The sequence below is a fragment of the Oncorhynchus clarkii genome, chromosome 30 (assembly GCF_045791955.1).
Source record: "Oncorhynchus clarkii lewisi isolate Uvic-CL-2024 chromosome 30, UVic_Ocla_1.0, whole genome shotgun sequence".
Taxonomy (NCBI): Eukaryota; Metazoa; Chordata; class Actinopteri; order Salmoniformes; family Salmonidae; genus Oncorhynchus; species Oncorhynchus clarkii.
Window position 1 is genome coordinate 7,166,361 of NC_092176.1, and position 19,592 is coordinate 7,185,952.

At 43.8% G+C, this 19,592-nt stretch overlaps 1 protein-coding gene across 3 annotated transcripts; it reads left to right on the plus strand.

The window, feature by feature from the left end:
- Positions 1 to 3,078: 3,078 nt before the first annotated feature.
- On the plus strand, positions 3,079 to 18,414 carry LOC139389684 (protein-O-mannosyltransferase 1). Of its 3 annotated transcripts, none has more exons than XM_071136569.1 (20): positions 3,079 to 3,218; positions 3,678 to 3,829; positions 4,188 to 4,294; positions 7,128 to 7,178; positions 7,294 to 7,440; positions 7,587 to 7,695; positions 7,841 to 7,900; positions 8,094 to 8,187; positions 8,300 to 8,455; positions 8,623 to 8,753; positions 8,882 to 8,977; positions 9,084 to 9,176; positions 9,312 to 9,408; positions 16,261 to 16,353; positions 16,447 to 16,567; positions 16,806 to 16,903; positions 17,000 to 17,113; positions 17,293 to 17,419; positions 17,528 to 17,705; positions 17,805 to 18,414. In XM_071136569.1, exons 1-20 carry the CDS (start codon positions 3,081 to 3,083, stop codon positions 17,977 to 17,979), a joined length of 2,337 nt encoding a protein of 778 aa, XP_070992670.1. In that variant the 5' UTR covers positions 3,079 to 3,080; the 3' UTR covers positions 17,980 to 18,414. The 3 variants fall into 3 exon arrangements, with proteins under 3 accessions (XP_070992670.1, XP_070992671.1, XP_070992672.1); XM_071136570.1 differs by having other exon boundaries at positions 3,096 to 3,218; positions 3,703 to 3,829; XM_071136571.1 differs by lacking the exon at positions 3,678 to 3,829 and having other exon boundaries at positions 3,128 to 3,218; positions 4,234 to 4,294.
- The last annotated feature ends 1,178 nt before the right edge of the window (positions 18,415 to 19,592 follow it).

A 19,592-nucleotide genomic window follows, 5' to 3' on the forward strand; every position in this document is an offset into this window, starting at 1 on the left:
TTCATGTTGCGTTTGATATTTTTCTTCAGTGTATATCGCAAATACAAGATGGCACATTAGCACCATTATCCCTTGACGTAATCAACCCTACCAGACCACACAAATCCCTGTGCAAATAAATAAAACCTGCAGTATATCTTTATGCTCTGTTGGTATTATTTCTTCTCCCCGCCACAGTCATACCATGCAGTCTGCACTTGCATGTTATCAAGTAAGCATAGAATGAATGGAGGGTCAATGGAGGTTTTCCTTATGAAAAAAACATACAGTCCCAGTCAAAAGTTCGGACACACTTACTCATTCAAGAGTTTCTTTACTTGACTATTTTCTCATTGTAGAATAATAGTGAAGATGTCAAAACTATGAAATAACACATATGGAATCATGTAGTAACCAAAAAAGTATTAAACAAATTCTAATTGCATTGCTTCAATATAGAAATGCATTGTTAAACATAGGCTATAACATTCACACTGATATAGCGGCTAGGCCTGCTGTAAATTGCGGTCTGAACATGGACATGCCAAACAGTCAATAATTAAGATTAAATCCACTAGGGTTTGATAAGGCCTAAAAAAATGTATTATATAATTCTAATAAAAACAGAACAACTTGTTTTAAATAGGATCGGGTCAGAAGCATGATGATGTAATTCATTTATCCTGTTCCATTACACTGTGTGCTTGCGCAGGCCTGGAGCGTGTCTTTGGTAGTCGGATGTAGGGCGATCTTTAAAAATGGGGATGGATAGCCTACTTGAACAAATCAAATTTGATTTGTCACATGCGCCCGAATACAACCGGTGCAGACCTTACCTTGAAATGCTTACTTACAAGCCCTTAACAAACAATGCAGTTCAAGAAAAATAGTAAAAAATATATATACTGTACAGTCGTGGCCTAAAGTTTTGAGAGTGACAAAAATATTCATTTTAACAAAGTCTGCTGCCTCAGTTTGTATGATGGCAATTTGTATATACTCCAGAATGTTATGAAGAGTGATCAGATGAATTGCAATTAATTGCAAAGTCCCTCTTTGCCATGCAAATGAACTGAATCCCTAAAAACACATTTCCACTGCATTTTAGCCCTGCCACAAAAGGACCAGGTGACAGACATCATGTCAGTGATTCTCTCGTTAACACAGGTATGAGTGTTGTCGAGGACAAGGCTGGAGATCACTCTGTCATGCTGATTGAGTTCGAATAACAAACTGAAAGCTTCAAAAGGAGGGTGGTGTTTGGAATCATTGTTCTTCCTCTGTCAGCCATGGTTACCTGTAAGGAAACACGTGCCGTCATCATTGCTTTGCACAAAAAGGGCTTCACAGGCAAGGATATTGCTGCCAGTAAGATTGCACCTAAATCAACTCTTTATCTGATCATCAAGAACTTCAAGGAGAGTGGTTCAATTGTTGTGATGAAGGGTTTAGGGCGCCCAAGAAAGTCCAGCAAGTGCCAGGACCGTCTCCTAAAGTTGATTCAGCTGCGGGATCGAGGCACCACCAGTACAGAGCTTGTTCAGGAATGGCAGCAGGTGTGAGTGCATCTGCACGCACAGTGAGGCGAAAACTTTTGGAGGATGCCTGGTGTCAAGAAGGGCAGCAAAGAAGCCTCTTCTCTCCAGGAAAAACATCAGGGACAGACTGATATTCTGCAAAAGGTACAAGGATTGGACGGCTGAGGGCTTGATGTCCAGCAGTCAGTGGTAAGGCAAACTGCAGTAGCTTTTTGGACTCTTTCCCGCACTTTAGCCTATGTGCTCTCATACAGTTGTGCAATAAGTGATTTTAAAAGGGTTTTCCTACTTGAAATTTTATACATATAGACCATTGCTATAATTTCTAAAACCTCTGTCCTCCATGGCTGGAAATTGGTGGCAATCCTTTTAGCCAATGCAATATAAATTTGGCCTTGTTTTGCTACGGACATAGACTTTGCCATAAACTGGTACATAGAAGAGCGACTGCGTTGCTGTTGTTTTCACGGCTATCCTTCCTCTCTCTCCTCGGCTGCAAGGTGTGTGACTGTGAGGGAGTTGGCTCAGCCCTCCCTCACGCATCTTTGGTTCATTGGTTGACACTGCGTGTCTGATTGACAGGAACAACCGGTGAGGCTGTTAGTCTGAGCAGACAGTCAGAACGAATGTGTGTACATTTGAGCATTTAGACCTATTTTATTTATTTTTCGTTCGTTGAATTAGTTCATTCTATTAATAAAAACATTGAATATTCATATTAATTCATTTAAAATATTTGTATAAATAGATTAGGCTCTTCTGATATGCGAGCCGGCTCCCAACGTTCAACTTATAGAGCCGACTCTTTCGCGAACGATCCATCACTACTGGCCACTGAGTTGCATAGTTGTGAGCGCAACGTGATTGCAAAATAAGTAGGTTGGAATATAAATTCTCATCAAATGAATATGAAGTCTGACTGAAAGCGTCTTGATTGTTTGGTTGCGGGACAAAGGACCAAAATATGTAACTACCCCGCACAATCTGGGACATGTTAAGTAAAATACAAATAAAAACTTGCGGTTCCCCTACTACCGAGTTCATTACAACTGGGAACTCTGACAAAAAAACAGCTGACTGGGAAAATCGTTTTGAACGGTCATCCATCTCGGAATTCCAAACTGGAGTGTAAATGAGACTATGGAGGTGTTCCCAGTTGTTTTGAACGCGGCATTATTTGTTTATTTTATTTTTTCGTTTTTTTATCAAATAAAACATTGGCGGAGTATTTAATTGTCTTAATATAGTTACATGTATTTTTGTAAGGTAATAAAATGTGGTGTTTTGTTTGTAAATTTACATTTGTGAATGACATTTGGCCAAAATAAGAATTTAATGAATTACATAAAATTGTTTCAACTTATTTATATCGTAAGTAAAGATTTCAAGCAGTATATCTCTCCACAATAGTGTAAACTCGTCAGAAATGTGTTCAATTATAAACCTACTGACGTCTTGCCACAGATTCCTTAATTGAATACGTTGCCAAAAAAGATGCAACACTGTTTGAACGCGGTATTAATTATAGACACAGACAATGAGGTAACACGCAAGCATTGGTTGATGCATGCAACGTCTGAACGCGGTCATCGTCTCCACTGCAGCAGGCCCTCAAGTCGATTACCGATTTATGGTCTCACTGATGGAAAGCCGTGCTGGCATCGAAATGTTGAGACATTCCGAAACAGTGCCAAATTAAAGGTAGTTGTATGGCCATTGTACCTAGCTAGTTAATAATATACATTCGCGTCCTCAAATTTTGCTAGAAGATTAAAGGCTAAGGTTAGCTTGCTAAGAGTGGGTGGAATGGGGTGCGTAAAGGTTAGCCAGTCGGTTAGCTAGCTATAATTAGTTAGCTAGTTAGGGGAAAACACATGGAATCAGTCTGAATTATGTGTTTACAACAGAGGTAGCAAAGATATCCTACATTTTTCGGAATGTAATTCAATGAGTAGCCTATTTGCCTATAGGTGATGTTCTTTGCTCCATATGTTAGCAAGCAGTAGCTGGCTACATTTTGTACAGACACTTGGCCATGCAAGCATCATGGATCCACTCAGTCTCTAGCCTCGTCTTTATTCGATTGTTAACTAGCTAAGTAGATTGTAATGTGGGAACAATTGTCTGATTTTGTCATTGGTTATGATTGAATCCTTGTAGTTAATGCTGACAACTGGGCACACAGGAGCCATGCTGACGTCTATCAAGTTGCCTATTGTGATCAGAGCCGAAATCAATTTGGTTTTGGTGGTGGTGACAGCCCTTGGACTTTTGTCCAGACTGTATGGAATTAACTTCCCTAAAGCTGTAGTGTAAGTAGCTACTGTATATCCAACCTCTATGTAATTCACTCCTGGTCCGGATCCTATAGGGTGTGCAGGCTTTTGTTCCAACCCAGTGTGAAACACGGAACAAACCTGATTGATTCAACTATTCAGTGGCTCTATCTGTGTGTCTAGAACTGTACTGGAACAAAAGTCTACAAATCCTGGCGTTGAAGGGCCCACATTAAACAACAGTAGCCCATACTACACTGTCCCCTAACTGTCACAGCTACTGGACTGCCCTTTGTAGATAAGGCCAATATAGTTTTTTTTTAATAAGACATTGTTTATTTAATTATTTAGAAAGACAGTAGTTTACCCTGACACCCCCTTTGATGTTTTGCAGGTTTGATGAGGTGTACTATGGACAGTTTGTATCTCTCTACACAAAGCAGGTCTTCTTTATTGATGAGAGTGGTCCACCTCTTGGTCACATGATTCTAGCATTTGGAGGTAAGTACTGAACCCTTACAACATACACTACATGGCCAAAAGTTTTGTATGTGGACATCTGCTCGTGGAACATCTTATTTCAAAATCATGGGCATGGGACCCCCCCTGCTATAACAGGCTCCACTCTTCTGAGAAGGCTTTCCACATCTAGTTTGAACATTGCTGTGGGGTACAAGAGCATTAGTGAGGTCAGGCACTGATGTTGTGCGATTAGGCCTTGCTCTCAGTCGGCGTTACAATTCATCCCAAAGATTGAGGTCATGGCTCTGTAGGCCAGTCAGGTTCTTCCACACCAATCTTGACAAACCATTTCTGTATGGACCTTGCTTTGTGCACGGGGGCATTGTCATGCTGAAACAGGAAAGGGCCTTCCCCAAACTGTTGCCACAAAGTTGGAAGCACAGAATTGTCTAGAATGTCATTATTTGCTGTAGCGTTAAGATTTCCCTTCACTGGAACTAAGGGGCTTAGCCTGAACCATGAGAAACAGCCCAGACCATTATTCATCCTCCACCAAACTTTACTGTTGGCACTATGCATTGGGGAAGATAACGTTCTCCTGGCATCCACCAAACCCAGATTTTTCCGTCGGACTGCCAAATGGTGAATCGTGATTCATCGCTCCAGAAAACACGTTTCCACTGCTCCAGAGTCCAATGGTGGTGAATTTTACACCCCTCCAGCGGACGCTTGGCATTGCGCATGGTGATCTTAGGCTTGTGTGTGACTGCTCGGCCATGGAAACCCATTTCATAAAGCTCCCGACGAACAGTTAATGTGCTGATGTTGCTTCCAGAGGCAGTTTGGAACTCGGTAGTGAGTGTTACAAACGAGGACAGACGGTTTTTTACACGCTACGTGCTTCAGCACTCGGCGGTCCCGTTTGGTGAGTTGTTTAGCCTACCACTTTGTGGCTGAGCCGTTGTTGCTCCTAGGTGTTTCCACTTCACAATAACAGTGCTTACAGTTGACCGGGGCAGCTGTAGCAGGGCAGAAATTTGAACAACTGACTTGTTGGAAAGGTGGCATCGAAGACGGTACCACATTGAAAGTCACTGAGCTCTTCAGTAAGGCAATTCTACTACCAATGCTTGTCTATGGAGGTTGCATGGCTGTGTGCTCAATTTTATACACCTGTCAAGAATGGATGTGGCTGAAAAAGACAAATCCACTAATCTGAAGGTCCACACACTAATCTGAAGGTCCACATACTTTTTTATATATAGTGTATTCTATTTAGCATTTACATGGAATTAATTTTGTGATGAACCTTTAATCCCTTCACTTAAAACAGTGGTTCCCAATGTTTTTTTTGTCCTGTACCCATTCAAACATTCAACCTCCATCTGCGTATCCCCTCTAGCACCAGGGTCAGCGCACTCTTAAATGTTGTTTTTTTGCCATCATTGTAAGCCTGCCACTCACACTAAGTTTTTGTCACAACCCGGCATGTGGGAAGTGGCAAAGATCTCTTATAGGACCAGGACTAATAATAATAATAATAATAATAATAATAATAATAATAATAATAATAATAATAATAATAATAATAATAATAATAATAATAATAATAATAATAATAATATAAAACCTTTATGTATAAAACCTTATTTGTTCATCAAATTGTGAATAACTCACCACAGGTTAATGAGAAAGGTGTGCTTTAAAGGTTCGCAGTCTTAAATAATTTTCCACACACAGCCTGTGCCTGTGTATAGTTGTCATGCTAGTGAGGGCTGAGAATCCACTCTCACATAAGTATGTGGTTGCAAAGGTCATCAGTGTCTTAACAGCGCAATTTGCCAAGGCAGGGTACTCGTGAGTACAGTCCTATCAAGAAATCTGGCAGTGGCTTCTGATTTAAATTCAATTTTCACAGAACCGCTTGTTGCAGGGCATGAAAGGGATAACGAATCCAGTTGTTTATGTCGTCCGTGCAGTGTACCCAAGTGGCGTCGGGAGCAACTGCTTGCACGTGCATTACCACTCCACTATGTCTCCCTGTCATGGCTTTTGCGCCATCAGTACAGATACCAACACATCTTGACCACCAAAGTCCATTTAATGGCACAAAGCTGTCCAGTACTTTAAAAATATCCTGTCCTGTTTTCCAGTGGTTTACAGAAGAGGATGTCTTCCATAATTGACATCCCATAAACGTAACGGACATACACCGGGAGCTGTGCCAGGCCCGCCACAATTGTTGACTCCTCCAGCTGTAACTTATAGAATTCACTGGCTTGTATGCAAAGCAGTAAACATTTCAAAACATCTCTTGCCATGTCGCTGGTGCGTTGTGAAACAGTGTTGTTTGATGAAGGCATTGTCTGTATAGTTTTGGGCCTTTTCCCCCAGCATTGTCCCAGCCATATCCGCGGCAGCAGGAAGAATTAAGTCCTCCACAATAGTATGGGGCTTGCCTGTCCTAGACACTCGGTAGCTCACCATATAAGACGCTTCTAGCCCCTTCTTATTAATGGTATCTGTTGTTTTATACATGTCTATGGACGCGGGCCTTACTTTTTTTAACCATTTATCCATTTTCGAGCAAACGGAATGAGCAGCAGCTACATACGGACTGTTAATGTGATTGGATGTTAATTATTTGACTAGGCTTACCTGTATTTGACATTGTGTTGTTATTTCGATGAACGCTAGATGGTTTAATTTTGTTTTTGGCAGTGAAACAAGACTACTCAGGCGAGAGAGAAAAACATCACCCAAATGTTTAGCCCTGTTGGAAAATCTAAATGGGCTGTTTGAAAATGTGAAACACATTTTGGGAATAACAGACTTAGAATAATGCTCATTGTTGTTTCTCTAATTTATACAGCTTATCTTGGTGGATTTGATGGTAACTTTATCTGGAACAGGATTGGAGCAGGTAGGAAATTGAATTACTACATTGCCAATGCATCTTTAGATCTAATTCCCAACATCTGGATTTATGTGCTTTTCTTAAGTTGTTTAATCAAGTTGTTTCTTCCGATTCATTGCAGAGTACTCCAGTAATGTGCCTGTATGGAGTTTAAGACTGATACCGGCCCTGGCCGGGTCACTGTGTGTACCCCTGTGTTACCTTCTGGTTGTGGAACTCGGGTACTCGCACCTCACAGCACTGGGGGCTGCATTGCTCTTCCTCATGGGTAATGTTGTCCTATACTTCCTCCTATACAGTCAAAGTTGTATTTGGATTTGTATATTAGATTTTTGACTCCATTGTTGCTCATTGTTTGCCATCTCCATTGAGTGTAGTAAGATGAACTATGTGTTTTCTGTTTTTGTGAAACAGAGAATTCCTTGATTGTTCAGTCCCGCTTCATGCTGCTGGAGTCTGTGCTTATCTTCTTCCTTCTGCTCGCTGTCGTATCCTACCTCAGATTTCACAATGCACAAAGCGGGTGAGTGTTGCAATTCCTCTATACCTACTAGGAAGGGGTTGTCATTCCATGATTACCAACACATCTTAACACACACCAACACAAACCATGTTCAGTGGCGATTAGCAGAAATGTGCCAGCTGATGTTTCTCTTCGTCCTTTTTAGCTCACCAGTCAGATTGGCGTGGCTGGTGCTGACTGGAGTCACATGTGCCTGTGCTGTGGGGTTAGTTCAATCAGCCACATTTTAAAACTAATTGGATGGAAATGAATGTATTAAACTGAAGTTTAAACAGTTTTTCACAATCATCCCATGGTCATGTTTGTGATTGTGGGTGTTTTACCTCTTTAGGTCTCACTCATGAAGGTTTGGGTTTGTTGCATGCATGTCTAAACGGTCTGCTTCTCCCATTCATCAGAGTGAAGTACATGGGTCTGTTCACCTACTTTCTGCTGCTGGGCTTGGCGGCCGTGCACACGTGGCAGCTTATTGGGGACAGAGCACTGAGCAATGTGAGTTCATTAGGTTTGTTTTTTGTTTATGAATATATCCATTAATTCAAATGGACAGCTTGACTTCCCAGTAGCATACTGCTAATGTTTGGAGTGTCTCCCAACCGTGCAGGGTGTGGTGCTGATGCAGGTAGTGACCCGCTTCCTGGCCCTCGTGGTCCTACCCCTACTGCTCTACCTGGGCTTCTTCTATGTGCATTTGAACCTGCTCTACCGCAGTGGCCCACACGACCAGATGATGAGCAGTGCCTTCCAGGCCAGCCTAGAGGTCAGCATCCCTCTCTCTCTCTCTGAGACCCAGTTGAGATGGCAAGCAACCCATCAAAATTGTCTATTGGATTTATGAAGTGTTTTTAAAAGACTTGACATTGGGTAGTGGCACTGCTCTGCTGCATGTCATTTGGGGTTATATCTAGTGTGTTTGGCTGTATTCAGGGAGGATTGGCCAGGATCACTCAGGGTCAGCCTCTGGAGGTGGCTTATGGCTCTCAGGTGACCCTCCGCAGTGTCTCCAGTAAACCCATACCCTGCTGGCTACACTCCCATAAGGCAAACTATCCCATCAGGTGAGGGGGTGTTTCTGGTTCTCTATTATTTTATCAGATCTGGACTATGCAAGTGACACAACACTAGTATGTAGTGCATTTGTGTTCTTGCAGCATGACCAGTTTCTTATTTTTTTGGTGCTCTGTAGGTATGAAAATGGGCGTGGTAGCTCTCACCAGCAGCAAGTGACCTGTTATCCGTTCAAAGATGTCAACAATTGGTGGATAATCAAAGATCCAGGAAGGTTTGTGCAGGCCAGCTTTAATTTGGATGCCTAGAACACCCCCACATTATGATGCAGTGTTTATCCACTAAACGGTTGCCATGTTGTTTATCTGATTCTCTTCCAGACAAGACCTTGTTGTGAGCAGCCCTCCCCGCCCTGTTCGCCATGGTGATGTTGTCCAGCTTCTTCATGGCATGACCTCCCGCCTCCTCAACACGTACTGTATAGCCACGATTCTGCACACCGCCTTTTCCATCTGCGCCCCAGTCAATTTATCTGTAACCAATATATTAGTCATGTTACTGTGCTTAGCTACTGCCTAACCTCATTAGTATTATTTATGGTCTCTCAGGCACGACGTTGCAGCTCCCATGAGTCCTCACGCACAGGAGGTGTCTGGCTACATTGACTTCAATGTGTCAATGCCAGCCCAGAATCTCTGGAAAGTGGTGAGACATACGCACACATACACACTCCCACCACCTCATACTGCACCTTTTTTGTTTTACATGCATTTAATCACAATGACTTATACACTCATTTTATGCTCATTGTTTTGTATTGTGATTCTTTCCAAGGTCCACAAAAGAGTTACACTTTATTAGGTACACATATCTAGTACCGGGTTGGACCATTTCTTTACCTCCAGAACAGCCTGAATTCTTCAGGGCATGGAAACGTTGCTCAATTGGTATCAAGGGACCTAATGTGTTCGAAAAACATTACACCACCGACACCAGACAGGATGGGGCCGTGGACTTGTGCTGCTTATGCCAAATCCTGACTGCCATCAGAATGATGCAACAGGAACCGGGATTCGTCGGACCAGGCGACGTTTTTTCACTCCTCAATTGTCCAGTGTTGGTGATGGCGTGCCCACTGGAGCCGCCCATCCGTAACAAGGAACGACGAGTTATGCGTTCTGAGGTGCTGTTCTGCACACCACTGTTGTACTGCGCCGTTATTTGCTTGTTTGTGTCCCGCCTGTTAGCGTGCGCGATTCTTGCCATTCTCCTTCTTGCTGATGAGAAGTCGTTGTTTTCACCCACAGGACTGCCGCTGACATTCTCGATAAACCCTAGACACTATTGTGCGTGAAAAGCCCAGGAAGCCACCTGTTTCTGAGATACTGGAACCAGTGTGTGTGTGTCAAGTTTGGACACATCTACTCATGGACACCTCTGGGGCGGCAGGTAAACTAGTAGTTAGAGCGTTGGACTAGTAACCGAAAGGTTGCGAGATTGAATCCCTGAGCTGACAAGGTGAAAATCTGTCGTTCTGCCCCTGAACAAGGCAGTTAACCCACTGTTCCTAGGCCTACATTGAAAATAAGAATTTGTTCTTTAACGGACTTGCCTAGTTATATACAAGGGTTTTTATTTTTTACTGTTTTCTACATTGTAGAATAATAAGACATCACAACTATGAAATAACACATGGAATAATTTAGTAACCAAAGAAGTGTTAAACAAATCAAAATTTATTTTAGATTGTTCAAAGTAGCCACCATTTGCTTTGATGACAGCTTTGCACACTCTTGGCATTCTCTCAACCAGCTTCACCTGGAATGCTTTTCCAACAGTCTTGAAGGAGTTCCCACATATGCTGAGTACATGTTGGCTGCTTTTCCTTCACTCTGCGGTCCAACTCATCCCAAACCATCTCAATTCAAATCAAAGTTTATTTTTCACGTGCGCCGAATACAACAGGTGTATTCACCTTACAGTGAAATGCTTACTTACAGGCTCTAACCAATAGTGCAAAAAAGGTATTAGGTGAACAATAGGTAAGTAAAGAAATAAAACGACAGTAGTCAGGCTGATAGAGGTAGTATGTGGATATGGTTAAAGTGACTATGCATATATGATGAACATAGAGTAGCAGTAGCATAAAAGGGGTTGGCGGAACACAATGCAGATAGCCCGTTTAGCCAATGTGCGGGAGCACTGGTTGGTCGGCCCAATTGAGGTAGTATGTACTTGAATGTATAGTTAAAGTGACTATGCATATAAGCTAAACAGAGAGTAGCAGCAGTGTAAAAGAGGGGTTGGGGGTGGCACACAATGCAAATAGTCCAGGTAACCATTTGGTTACCTGTTCAGGAGTCTTGGCTTCGTGGTAAAAACTGTTGAGAATCCTTTTTGTCCTACTCTTGATACTCCGTTACCGCTTAGCGGTAGAGAGAACATTCTATGACTGGGGTGGCTGGGGTCTTTGACCATTTTTAGGGCCTTCCTCTGACACCGCCTGGTGTAGAGGTCCTGGATGGCAGGCAGCTTAGCCCCAGTGATATACTGGGCCATACGCACTACCCTCTGTAGTGCCTTGCGGTCGGAGGCCGAGCAATTGCCGTACCAGGCAGTGATGCAACCATGCTCTCTGTTGCAGCTGTAGAACCTTTTGAGGATCTTAGGACCCATGCCAAATCGTTTTAGTTTCCTGAGGGGGAATAAACTTTGTTGTGCCCTCTTCACAACTGTCTTGGTGTGTTTGGATCATTCTAGTTCGTTTTTTATGTGGACACCAAGGAACTTGAAGCTCTCAACCTGCTCCACTAAATCCCAGTCGATGAGAATGGGGGCGTGCTCGGTCCTCCTTTTCCTGTAGTCCACAATCATCTCCTTAGTCTTGGCTACGTTGAGGGATAGGTTGTTATTCTGGCACCATACGGCCAGGTCTCTGACCTTCTCCCTATAGATTGTCTCGTCGTCGTCGGTGATCAGGCCTACCACTGTTGTGTCGTCTGCAAACTTAATGATGGTGTTGGAGTTGTGCCTGGCCATGCAGTCGTGGGTGAACAGGGAGTACAGGAGGCGACTGAGCACCCACCCCTGTGGAGCTCCAGTGTTGAGGATCAGGGTGGCAGATGTGCTGCTACCTACCCTCACCACCTGGGGGCGGCCTGACAGGAAGTCCAGGATCCAGTTACAGAGGGAGGTGTTTAGTCCCAGGATCCTTAGCTTAGTGATGAGCTTTGAGGGTACTGTGGTGTTGACTGCTGAGCTGTTGTCAATGAATAGCATTCTCACAAGTGTTCCTTTTGTCCAGTATGCAAATTGAAGTGGGTCTAGGGTTTCTGGGATAATGGTGTTGATGTGAGCCGTTACCAGCCTTTCAAAGCACTTCATGGCTATGGACTTGAGTGCTACGGGTCTGCAGTCATTTAGGCAGGTTGCCTTTGTGTTCTTGGGCACAGGGACTATGGTGGTCTGCTTGAAACATGTTGGTATTAGACTCAATCAGGGACATGTTGAAAATGTCAGTGAAGACACCTGCCAGTTGGTCAGCACATGCCCGGACCACACATTCTGGTAATCTGTCTGGCCCCGCAGCCTTGTGTATGTTGAACTGTTTAAAGGTCTTACTCACGTCGGCTACGGAGAACGTGATCACATAGTCGTCTGGAACAGCTGATGCTCTCATGCATGCCTCAGTGTTTCTTGCCTCGAAGCGAGCATAGAAGTGATTTAGCTAGTCTGGTAGGCTCATGTCACTGGGCAGCTCGCGGCTGTGCTTCCCTTTGTAGTCTGTAATAGTTTGCAAGCCCTGCCACATAAGATGAGCGTCGGAGCCGGTGTAGTATGATTCAATCTTAGCCCGGTATTGACGCTTTGCCTGTTTGATGGTTCGTCACAGGGCATAGCAGGATTTCTTGTAAGCTTCCGTGTTAGAGTCCCGCACCTTGAAAGCGGTAGCTCTACCCTTTTAGCTCAGTGCGAATGTTGCCTGTGCAGTCCAGTCTGTGCTAGTAAAACAGTCCTGTAGTTTAGCATCTGCTTCATCTGAACACTTTTTTTATAGACCGAGTCACTGGTGCTTCCTGCTTTAATTTTTGCTTGTAAGCAGGTATCAGGAGGATATAGTTGTGGTCGGATTTACCAAATAGAGGGTGAGGGAGAGCTTTTTATGCGGAGTACAGGTGATCTAGAATGTTTTTCTCCCTCTGGTTGCACATTTAACATGTTGATGGAAATTTGGTAGAACTGATTTAAGTTTCCCTGCATTAAAGTCTCCGGCCACTAGGAGCGCCGCCTCTGGATGAGTGGTTTCCTGTTTGCTTATTTCCTTATACAGCTGACCGAGTGCTGTCTTAGTGCCAGCATCTATCTGTGGTGGTAAATAAACAGCCACGAATAGTATAGCTGAAAACTCTCAGCTATACTTACTATAATTGGGTTGCAGTTATGGAGGCCAGGTCATCTGATGCGGCACTCCATTACTCTCCTTCTTGATCAGATAGCCCTTACACAGCCTGGAGGTATGTGGGTTCATTGTCCTGTTGAAAAACAAATGATAGTCCCACTAAGCACAAACCAGATGGGATGGTGTATTTCTTCAGAATGCGTGTGCCTTGAATTCTAAATAAATCAACGACAGTGTCATCAGCAAATCACCATCACACCACCTCCATGCATTACAGTGGGAACCACACGTGCCGAGGTCATCTGTTCACCTACTCTGCGTCTCACAAAGACACGGCGATTGGAACCAAAAATCTCAAATTTTCACTGGTCTAATGTCCATTGCTCGTGTTTCTTGGCCCATGCAAGTCTCTTCTTATTGGTGTCCTTTTAGTAGGAGTTTCTTTGCTGCAATTTGACCATGAAGGCCTGATTCACGCAGTCTCCTCTGAACAGTTGATGTTGAGATGCGTCTGTTACGTGCTGCAATTTCTGAGGCTGGTAAGCTCTAATGAACTTATCTTCTTCCTGTGGCGGTCCTCATGAGCGGCAGTTTCATCATGTGCACTTCATAAAATAGATGGCGTCATGAGGATGGAAAATTATGTGGCTATAATGAAGCAACATCTCAAGACATCAGTCATTTGCTTGGTCGCAAATGGGTAATGACCCACAGCATACTTCCAAAGTTGTGGCAATATGGCTTAAGGACAACAAAGTCAAGGTATTGGAGTGGCCATCACAAAGCCCTTGACCTCAATCCCATAGAAATGTTGTGGACAGAACTGAAAAAGTGTGAGCAAGGATGCTGACAAACCTGACTCAGTTACACCAGCTCTGTTAGGTGGAATGGGCCAAAATTCACCCAACTTATTGTGGGAAACTTGTGGAAGGCTACCCAAAACGTTTGACCCAATTAAACAATTTAAAGGCAATGCTACCAACTACTAGTTGAGTGTATGTAAACTTCTAACTCACTGGGAATGTGATGAAAGAAGTAAAAGCTGAAGTAAAAATTCTCTCAACTATTATTCTGACATTTCACATTCTTCAAATAAAGTGGTGCTCTTAACTGACACAATACAGGGATTTTTTACTAGGATTAAATGTCAGGAATTGTGAAACTGAGTTTAAATGTATTTAGCTAAGGTGTATGAAAACTTCCGACTTCAACTGTATATGTATATTCACTACATGAGCAAAAGTATGAACACCTGCTCGTCGAACATCATTCATTCCAAAATCATGGGCATTAATATGGAGTTGGTCCCACTTTGCTGCTATAACAGCCTTCACTATTTTTGGAAGGCATTCCACTAGATGTTGGAACATTGCTGCAGGGAGTTGCTTCCATTCCGTCACAATTATTAGTGAGGTCGGGCGCTGATGTGGGGTGATTAGGCCTGGCTCGCAGTCAGCATTCCAATTCATCCCAAAGGTATTCGATGGGGTTGAGGTCAGGGCTCTGTGCAGGCCAGTTAAGTTCTTCCACAATGATCTCGACAAGCCAGTTCTGTATAGACCTCGCTTTGTACACAGGGGCATTGTCATGCTGAAACAGAAAAGGGCCTTCCCCAAACTGTTGCCACAAAGTTGGAAGCACAGAATCTTTTAGAATGTCATTGTATGCTGTAGTGTTAAGCTTTCCCTTCACTTGAACTAAGGGGAAGTATTCCTCCTCCACCAAACTTTACAGTTGGCACTATGCATTGGGGCAGGTAACGTTCTCCTGGCATCCACCAAACCCACATTCGTCCTTTGGACTGCCAGATGGTGAAGCATGATTCATCCCTCCAGAGAACGTGTTTCCACCGCTCCCGAGTCCAATGGCGACGAGCTTAACTCCACTCCAGCCGACGCTTGGCATTGCGCATGGTGACTTTAGGCTTGTGTGTGTGGCTGCTCGGCCATGGAAACCCATTTCATAAAGCTCTCGACAAACAGTTATTGTGCTGACATTGCTTCCAGAGGCAGTTTGGGACTCGGTAGTGAGTGTTGCAACCGAGGACAGATGATTTTTACACGCTACATGCGTCAGCACTAGGTGGACCCATTCTGGGAGCTTGTGTGGCCTACCATTTTGTGGCTGAGCCGTTGTTGCTCCTAGACGTTTCCACTTCACAATAACAGCACATACAGTTGACTGGGGCAGCTCTAGCTCTAACAGGGCAGAAGGAACTGACTTGTTGGAAAGTGGCATCCTATGACGGTGCCACGTTCAAAGTCACTGAGCTCTTCAGTATGGGCATTCTACTGCCAATGTTTGGCTACAGAGATTGCATGTTCGTGTGCTCAATTTTTATACACCTGTCAACAATGGGTGTGGCTGAATTTTCCAAATCCAATAATTTGAAGGGGTGTCTGTACACTCAGTGGCCAGTTTATTAGGTACAACACGCAGTTCACTAAAATAGTTTGCTCCTACAGACATTGATCCATGGCTTGCTATATAAAGTAAGCATAGAGGTATTCAGTTACAGTTCGATTGAACGTTTGATTTTCACACACGACAGGGTCTAGGGTTTCCAGAGAATGGTGCTACAAACAAAAACATCCAGTCAGCGGCAGTCCTGTGGGCTAAAACAATTTGTTGATGAGGTCGAAGGAGAATGCCAAGAATCGTGCAAGCTAACAGGCGGGCCACAAACTGGCAAATAACAGGGCAGTACAACAGTGTGCAGACAGCCTCTTGGAATGCACAAGTCATGCACAAGTCGTCTTTGTCACGGATGGGCTATTGTATCAGACGACCACACCAGATTCCACGCCTGTCAGCTGAAAAAAAGAAGCGGCTCCAGTGGGCACGCGATCACCAACACTAGACAATTGAAGAGTGGAAAAACATTGCATGGTCTGACAAATCCCTGATTTGGCGTAAGCAGCATGAATCCATGGCCCCATCCTGACTGGTGTCAACGGTACAGGCTGGTGTTGTAATGGTATGGGGAATGTCTTCCTAGCACACGGTCCCTTGATTCCAATTGAGCAATGCTTCCATGCCCCAAAGAATTCAGCCTGTTCTGGAGGCAATGGGGGGGGTCCAACCCGTTACTAGATAAATTGGCCACTGAGTGTACATATACAGTATATACTGACATTGTTCTTAACTCTGTTCTGTAGGACATTGCGAACAGGGAGGCGGAACAAGATGTCTGGAAGACTATTCTCTCTGAAGTACGTTTGATTCACATCAACACCTCGGCTGTGCTCAAGGTACGCTCAGGGAGCCCGGGGGATTTCTCAAACTGTTTGTCTTTACTGTTTTATCTGTTTTAACATCCTCTTTCTGATGTTGTCGACGTGCAGCTGAGCGGTTCCTCCCTTCCAGAGTGGGGCTACAGGCAGCTGGAAGTGGTGGGGGATAAGATCTACAAGGGCTACCAGCCCAGCGGTGTGTGGAATGTAGAGGAGCACCGCTACGGCAGGAGTAAGCTTTCCTAACACTCATCATCTACGTTCAGTAACACTTTACTTACAGGAGCTATACATGAGGCATTCATAAAACCTTTATGAAACCAGTCATAACATCTGAGTGTTGCTGTGTCATTCATAACAACCTTCATAACACATTTATTCAACTCATTCATCAGGCTTCTTAACCGAATCATTACACTTTGTGTAATTGTTACTGTGTTATGTGTGTTATGCCTTTATTTATTTTTTAGGTCTGGAGCAGAGGGAGAGAGAGCTGGAGCTACACTCCCCCACACACATTGACATCAACCGCAACCTCACCTTCATTGCAAAATTCCTGGAGCTACAGGTAAGAATAGGACAGCATATCTATGAGCATGTGATTCCTTTTTAGGCTGTTTCATTGGTGGACTTCACGTTCTCTCCTTTTGTGTTGGTCTGACAGTGGAAGATGCTGACGGTGAAGCATGAGGATTCTGAACACAAGTACAGCTCTTCACCTCTAGAATGGATCACGATGAATACCAACATTGCGTACTGGCTCCACCCTGCAAGCAATGTAGGTTTTCTTCAACCTTTGTCTGTCAGTCACTCAAGTGTGCTGTGTTTTATATTGCAATATCTCTACTGTACTCCAGCCAAGATTTGAACAGTTGTGTGTGTATTAATGAATTCTTACATTGAAATGAAATGGCGCAACCACGTGTTAGCTTGATGAGCCTTGACCCTCTGTTTCAGGCCCAGATCCACCTGATTGGGAACTTTGTCACTTGGACCCTGGCAAACCTCGCCCTTGCGGTGTACGTCCTTCTTTTCCTATCGTACCTATTAAGGAGGCGGCGGAAAATTGAAGACATTCCAGAAGGTACACGCGCCTTTCGGACATACAATATGTAAACGCTGACATGATGTTGACACGTTGCAAAGTGGCATGGTGAAAAGCAGTCATGTAATGTTTGACTTTGTTGTCCAGCCACCTGGTGCCAGCTGCTTCAGGCAGGAGTAGTGTGTGCTGGTGGCTGGGCCGTCAACTACCTGCCCTTCTTCATGATGGAGAAGACACTGTTCCTGTATCACTACCTGCCAGCTCTCACCTTCCAGATCCTGCTGATCCCTGTGGTTCTGGAGCACCTGCACACACACATGTTGAGGTGGGCACCGATGACTCGTCTCGGGTTGTGGATTGAATCAGGTCACGCGGTTGCCTTTCTCATGACCGGTCTTAATCATTCCATTCTCCTCCTCTCTAGGTGTGCTTCTCTCCGGTGTGCTCTTCATGGAGTCGTATTGGCGGGGTTGTCCTCAGTATATCTGTCCTTTCGGACCTTCAGTCCTCTCACCTATGGTCAGCCAGAACTGAGCGCTGAGCAGCTGGCTTCGTTGCGCTGGAGGGACAGTTGGGACATCTTGTTTCGCAGACGTTAAGTCTTAACCGTACACCCCCCGCTGACTGGGGAGACGCGAAGCCGTACATTTGCACAGGGCAGGAAGCGCCTAAGGGAACCGTTCCAAAGGAAGGCCTTATTAAAAACATGTTTTGTAGAGTGCATTACTTTAATTTTATTAGTGAGTACATCTACATGGGATCAGAGAACTTTGGGTCCAGAAACGGTTTAAATCTTTGAGGGACCTATTTAAAATCTCTCACTACTTCTACAGCTCCGGTCAATGTGAAAACCATGAAATGTTTACATGTATTTTTCAGTATCATTTACAGATCAAAAGGGAATGTTTACCCAAAAATGTCACTGTGATGAACCACTTTTTTTTTTAACAATTTCTCCATGTGGAATTTAAGGCTGCATAATAATTGAAATTTAAAAAAAATGAATAAACCACAACGTTGCATTCATTAAAAAATTAGCCCGGGATTCTGTCCGTAGCTCAGTACGCTGGACAGCAGACAATAGTTAAGGTCAGATTTTATGTACAGCGTTTTACTGTAAATGTATAGCCTACAACCCGCGATCGGATTGAATCGCGGGCAGAAACAAATCTACGCTGTCTGTATTGAACATTGTTATAGAGCCAACCATAACATCTATTAGTCACACACTCAATTTTGCCGAAGCAGTATTCTCAATCCCTTCGTGGCAGCAAGAGAACGGAAAATGCAAACCATGAATCTGTCTTTGGTGAAATCTCACTTTAATCTAGTCTATTGCTGCAGAAAAAAAGGGTGTCTTGGTGCTGGGTCAGAATGTTCAGTAAGCCTCTCCAGCACTGTCCCTCCCTCGTCTGGGCCTGGCTCTCCTGCACAGCCCGGGCCAGCTCCTCCCTGTACCGCTGCTAATAGTGCTGTGGGCCCCAAACCAACATGAATTACAGTCAGCCTCTATCCCCGTTTATACAGTACTTGGTGCTAACATGCATCCTTTGTCCTGATTAATAGGTGGGCATAGCCATTAGTATTAATGTGTCTCTGATCAGTCCACTGTCTGCATTGAGACCAGATTTCCTGGTCCCGACTCCCTCCCTGTACGCAAATTATTAAACACATATTTACATATGCACACACACAACCGTTCAACAGTTTTGGGTCACTTAGAAATTTCCTTGTTTTTGAAAAGCAAATTTGTGTCCATTAAAATATCAAATTGATCAGAAATATAGTGTAGACATAGTTAATATTGTAAATGACTATTGCAGCTGGAAACGGCAGATCTTTAAAGGAAAACCTACAGAGGCCCATTATCAGCAACCATCACTCCTGTGTTTCAATGGCACGTTGTGTTAGCTAATCCAAGTTTATCATTTTGAAAGGCTAACTGATCATTAGAAAAACATTTTGCAATTGTTAGCACAGCTGAAAACTGTTGTTCTGATTAAAGAAGCAATAAAACTGGCCTTCTTTAGACTAGTTGAGTATCTGGAGCATCAGCATTTGTGGGTTCGATTACAGGCTCAAAATGGCCAGAAACAAATACTTTTCTTCTGAAACTCGTCAGTCTATTCTTGTTCTGAGAAATGAAGGCTATTCCATGCGAGAAATTGCCAAGAAACTGAAGCTCTCGTACAACACTGTGTACTACTCCCTT

What these genes read in the sequence shown, in the direction of transcription:
- LOC139389684 (XM_071136569.1), top strand. Translation starts at nt 3,081, where the DNA reads ATGCATGCAACGTCTGAACGCGGTCATCGTCTCCACTGCAGCAGGCCC. An exon ending in ACATGTGCCTGTGCTGTGGG is followed by an intron (nt 7,901 to 8,093) that starts GTTAGTTCAATC and finishes CCCATTCATCAG; the next exon opens with AGTGAAGTACATGGGTCTGT. An exon ending in AATTGAAGACATTCCAGAAG is followed by an intron (nt 17,420 to 17,527) that starts GTACACGCGCCT and finishes TTTGTTGTCCAG; the next exon opens with CCACCTGGTGCCAGCTGCTT.